The sequence below is a fragment of the Fukomys damarensis genome, unplaced genomic scaffold, assembly GCF_012274545.1.
Source record: "Fukomys damarensis isolate Sample0158 unplaced genomic scaffold, DMR_v1.0_HiC HiC_scaffold_32, whole genome shotgun sequence".
Lineage (NCBI taxonomy): Eukaryota > Metazoa > Chordata > Mammalia > Rodentia > Bathyergidae > Fukomys > Fukomys damarensis.
The window spans coordinates 7544911-7550910 of record NW_022900944.1 but is presented as its reverse complement, the minus strand read 5'-3'; the positions used below and the strand labels follow the sequence as shown (position 1 = coordinate 7550910).

General features: G+C 36.8%; 1 protein-coding gene across 3 annotated transcripts in view; it reads left to right on the top strand.

The window, feature by feature from the left end:
• Positions 1-6000, top strand: part of Abcg2 (ATP binding cassette subfamily G member 2 (Junior blood group)) — a 123598-nt gene that overhangs the window by 80736 nt on the left and 36862 nt on the right. For 2 of the 3 annotated variants that reach the window (XM_010610482.1, XM_010610481.1), the window contains exon 2: positions 2276-2497. In XM_010610482.1, the coding sequence (XP_010608784.1) occupies positions 2295-2497 (203 nt within the window). In that variant the 5' untranslated portion in view covers positions 2276-2294. Of the gene's footprint in view, positions 1-2275; positions 2498-6000 lie in introns of those variants that run through there. The other variant, XM_010610484.2, reaches the window with a different exon arrangement.

The window sequence follows — 6000 nt, the reverse complement described above, 5'->3', positions numbered from 1 at the left end:
AGAGAGAGAGAGAGAGAGAGAGAGAGAGAGAGAGAGATTGTGGTATAAGGAGATTCCAATAAAAGGGACAGCTGGAAAGAGGAAGAGAAGCCCTGTGACCTTGTTTGGAAGGCCTGTCAGATTGGCTAGATTTACAGTCAGCCCAGATTGCATGAGCAGGCTTGGTGCAGGTGGGATGTGAATTCATGTGGACGCTTTTGTCTCAGTACTTGAAGTCTCTGCAAATGGTCTAGGACACAGACAATGCCAATCAGCCAGTTAAGATTTGCAGGGATATGGGAGATGGGGAACAGCAACAAGGTGGGAGGTGGATATTTGTCATAGGGAAATCTAGATGCAATCTCTGTGTTTTTCATTATGTAAAAGGATGATATTAATGCAATGAGCAGTACATGAAGCCAGAAAGCTGCTACCACAGGGAAAGATTAATGTGTCCTTGATAGCAGTTACCACTCTTCTTGAGTCACCTACAGCCATTATTCTGTACAGCTGTATTAGCTAGAGATCGGTGGCATGGTGTTTATTTTATAATATGTACTAAATGTTTATTTTATTTTAGGGCAGTGTAGTACACTATTCTATATTGGTATTAGAAATAAAGTTTGTTGGTTTGGGTTCTTGTTTTTTCCTTTTTCTTTTTTTTTTCCTAGTGTAATGCACTTGAGCTGGATGGTATATCTTTGGGAAGCCTTTCTAATCACTTGATCTATGGCTCATGAATTACTAAAGCCCTGCATCTTTCTAAGAAAGCACTTAAAACCCTAGCAAGGAACTAAGCAGCTGCTCAGTAGCTTGAATTGCAATAATTTTGTTGTAGGAAGCTAGTCACTGTCATACGTTACTGTAATCCTGGCCACTGAGGAGGTTGAATCAGGAGGATCAAAATTTTAAGGTCAGTCTGCACCACAAGTTTTAGCCTACTTTGTCTTATACACATGAGTAATCTTTCTTTGGCACTGTAGTTTCAGTTATTGCCTTTTTATTTTTTGGTGTCCCCAGATATGTACAAACAATTTCATTAGTAGGAAACAATTAGTGGCACAAATAATTTTATTGGGTGCTTGATTAGACCACCCAGTTCAAGAGTATTGTATGAGAAAAAAATGAAAGAGGAAACAAAATGTTTTTATTCATGGAAAACCTCATAAAACTCTTTGTTTGCATTTTGAGGCCATCATCTACTCAAATTCAAGGAAAATGTTACTTGGTTCTCTTAATAAGTCTTGGGAAAAGGTAGAAATATCCTCAGTCGCTGAATATCACAAGGAGTGGGAGTGGGGAGGTGATGGCTGAGGTTGGTATTGGCATATTTTGATTTCTGAAAACATGCAAAGAAGGCTTCCACAGTTTTTAAAGATGTAAAGTTTATACATTACTGTGCCTTTACTTGTACCACTTCAAAAGAATAGTTTTTGGCTAATTACTACCATTAATTGAATTCTCAGGTTCAAACACAATTATTTATGTTTAATTTCCTGGTGTCAATCTCTAAATGTTTTCCTGCTTTCATTTTCCATGATGGATCAAGTGTTGTAAGTGCTTTTTGGTATAAAGCAATTTTTCAGAGATTCTTTTTTTTTTTTTTTGCTTTATTTTGCTGCGACATCCCCTGTGCGTCTTCCATGTATTTTAAACTTCATTTCTAAATTTAATATTCAGTTTATACGTTAGGGCACTGAAGTGCTCAGCTATTGGATTGATTTACTTCATCATATTCATATTTGACTTCGAATTTAAATATGTTTGCCAATTAAGGAAATGGTTATATTGCAAAAGTTTATATTTGTAGCAAATTGAAAGTGTACAATAGATATAAAATCCAGTGATATAAATTCAGAAAAGGTTCTCCTGTTTCTGGCTGCTTGGCTAAGGCAATAACAATGTTATAAAGTGAAATTTAAAGAAAAATATAGGGAACACAGTGATAATAGTGTAGTCACTGCCTGAACTAACTAAATTGTATCATAATATGCTTTTCAAGTAAGAAAAATCTAGCCTCACTTATTGTTTTCCTTTTTTATGAATATTTAGTAACTTACATGCTCTTTACTTATCAGCATTTCATTTGTCATCTAATTGAAGCACAGGTGTTCAAAGTTGCACCTGTTTCCTGTTTAGGTTCTAAAGTTCTTATCACATAAGATATTCATTGGGAAGGAATCTATAAATTACAGCACAGTTTAAAAGATTTGGTTTAAATTTATTGTTATTTAAGAGTTTATAACCTCATTTTTTCTGGGCTGTTGACTTACTATTATTGCTTTTCTCTCAACAGAAAGGTGAAAACTCTCCAGATGTCTTCCAATAATGACCATTTTTGTATCCTACTGTCACAAAGAAACATCAATGGTCTCCCTGGGATGACTGCCAGTGACCAGAAGACATGTATGGAAGGGGCTGTGTTAAGTTTTCATAACATCTGCTATCGAGTAAAAATGAAGAGTGGCTTTCTACTTTGTCAGAAAACAGTTGAAAAAGAAGTATTATCCAATATCAAGTATGTACATAAAGTTTGTTTTGGGGTTTGTTTTTTTGTACTGGGGATCAAACTCGGGTCCTTATGCTTGCAAGACAAGTGGCAGCACCACTGAGCTCAATCCCCAGCCCATGTGCACAAACTTTTAAAAGATCATTTTGTTGACTTACAATGAACTTCATAGGTTTTTTTCCTTTTACCAGTAGCTGTTGTTAGTATTTGTGTTGAACTTTTCAAATTGATATATTGGCACGTGGCTTCTTTTCTTTCAGCTAAACTAGGACTGAAATTATTGGATCACTTGTTAAGCATGTTTAACTTTGAGAGGAACTGACAAACTGCTTTAAAATGTGTTTATACCAAGTGTGTTCTGTTTTTGAAACTGAAAAATTAGTATGCTATTTAATTTTCCTCAGTAAGTCTTATATTTTGGCTGTGTAATTTATTGCTTTTTGATCATGGAGATATAATTATAACCCTTTCAGTAGTACTTCTCAAATCAGATACTTTGTAGGTACTTGTACACTTTATGTTCATTGTATTCTGGTAGCAACAAGTTTGAAATAATAGTACATTGTGAAAATACTTTTCTTTCAAATAGACTTATTGTAAAGCATGGCCTATTTGTAATAGCTCATAGACTATAACTATTTAAAACTTTTCTTCCATAATAAAGACAGATAGAATGTATTATTTTCTTATATTTAAATACAAGACAACTATAATTTAGCAGCTGATGTCCAAAGTGATGCAAATTTAGGATCTAAATCAATGCAGTTAATTTTATTTTAAAAGTATCTAGTATACCTGTAATCCCAGCTACTCAAGAGACTGAGGGAAGAGGATCACAAGTTCAAGGCCACTTTGAACAACTTAAGGGGACCTTGTCTCAAAAGAATAAAAATCAAAAACAAAAATCCCAAAAGGACTGGGAATGGATGTACTCCATGTTATGGTGCCCCTGGGTCCAATCCTCAGTACTGAACAGGGTAATAACAACAACAAAAATCAAACCAGTAAATTATGATTTTTATTGTTTCCATCCACAACCAACCAGAACTCAGAGCCTGGTGTTGAAATAGGAGCTATAGTAGGAAGGCAATGAACATTTCTATGGGACCTCTCACTATCAGGTTATCTCTGCCATTTTCCAGATCTAATGTATAGAGTTGGAAATGTTTTTCTAATTTCTGGAGAATTGAGATTCTATTTCCCCTTTCAGGTTTTGGAAAGTAAATTTGGGTTTGCTCATGATAGCATGTGTTTCATTTGATTGACAAATGGTATAATCACTTGTGGAGAAAGCAAGCAACTTTTCCTAAGACTGAGGGAGTAACTCCGAGTCCTTTGGCCCCTTATGGCTGTAGACCTACATGGGATCAGTGTTTCTTCTGTTTTCTTGATGTTTTGTGTATGAGTATGGTCTTTTCTGCTCCTAGAAATCAACTTTGTTCAAACTTTTAGGTGTAGGTAGCAGAGAGACCATGAGGATCTGAGTGTTGACTGAGGTGAGCCCAGAGTGCTAGGTAGGATTAGAATGGTTTCCATACGACAACACCCTCTTGTCATGCCTGCTTCTTGTTTCTTGCTTGTATTGGTTAAGAAATTCTAACTAGAAGAATAAGGAGATGAATGATGGATGCAAAGCTTTTATCATTTGCTTACATGTTTAGATCAGATTGACTTATGAAAAACTGACAAGCACATTGAAAGTGTTCATCCCTTCACATTTTGTGTTGAGAGTTAGAAAGTAACATAATTTGAATAGACGTAGGTTGAATAGATATAAAATGTATACAATGTGAGGGTACATTTACCTTGCTTTATTTTCATTTTTTGGTTCTGATTGGATCTTTGCCCTGGAGCATGCCGTGCATGGTGCTCAGCCACTGAGCTACACTACTAACTCCTCCAAAAAAGACACCTGGGAACGCGCGCACGCACACACACACACACACACACACACACCACACTTTTTTTCCCTTTTCTCTTTGGGATTGAACCTGAGGCTTTAAGCCAGGCAAACACCCTACCAATGAGCTGCATACCTTTTTCCTTCTTATCTTTTCAAGCTAATAGATGAGTGACTCAACATAGTAACAGCTGCTCAATGTTTTTATGGCTTAGTGGTGCAACTTTCAGCAAAGGAGGAAGTCATTATCTTGTGCTTTCCTACACTCAGGAAAATGCAGTCAGAGCTTGCAATTCTTTCATTCAGTTTTTACAGCTAAAGGGATTGGTGTTTTTGGTACTTACATTTCTAGGTTAGATATCCATGAGAAAGGTCTTCCCTTTTTTGGCTGCAGTGTTTCCAATCTTTCTCCTGCTTTCAAATGACTAAATTCCATTCGGACTATGGGAAGTTGCTCTCATTATCGTATTTTTAATTTGTGTTTGACAGCACTATCACTATTCAAAACAGCAACAGTGGTTCCACCGCCTGCCTCACAAGTACACGGTCCTGAGTTCGATCCCCAGTACCAAAAAACAAACAGCAACTATATATCAGAAAAGGTGGTGAGGATATTGGTTTTCTTTTTACCTTCCCTTTTTTAAGACGATAAAGCAAAACTTGAACATGCATATTTGGTTTTCCCAATCTTATGAAAAGCCTTTTTGTTATGCTTAATTTGTCTTAATACTGAGCACTTGAGCTTTCCCACACCAGTGCTGAAAATCTATGGTAAAGAATCATCCATTCCTGGAGACATGTGCATATTCTGTAATTATGGAGGAGATTCATCATATACTTTGGGACATTTTCAAATTAATTCATAATTTATTTTGAAATAATTTCCAACCTTAACCTGCAGGAACATAGCCTTTTAACCCCGATTCCTTGTCAACATTTCACTGCATGTGCACTCGTCCCCCACTGTTCCTCTTTATGTACCCATTGTCATTAGTCACATTGGGATCCATTTGCGAGCAGCCTGCCCACATGATGCTCCTTCATCCCAAACTCTTTCAGCACAGAATGGACCCTCTGCTATATAATCATGCAGTTGTTTCTGATACTGCCCGGCAGCAGCCTGAGGGGAAATGAGGCTGTCATGGTGCTCCTCTCATGATTGGCTGCCACTCTGATATTTTCCAGCCTCAAACCACCCCAGGTGATGTTAAAATTGATCACCCAGTCTCCCTTCTTCTGCCAAACTTCTTCATAATGTCACCATTCTCCTGTATGCTTAATACTGCGAGCGGAGAGGCTTTCCTGTTATCCCAGAATTCTGTTCCTCATTACACTCTGACTCACCAGCCTCAACTCTCTTTGGTAACTATTGTGTGAAACATCAACCAGTATGACAGTTGCCACAGACAACTTTTCAGTTTTTTTCATTTCAAAGTTTGCATTCTACTGAGAGGAAAAGCATCATTCATCATTTCTTAATTTACAGTATGGACTCATAGATTTGTATTTTATTCAGTTGCATTAAGTAGCTGTGCAACATCATTGTCATTGTCTTGATACTCAAGATGAGTTCCCTTCCTCTCGTTTTTTTTGACTCGTCTCCTCATTCTTT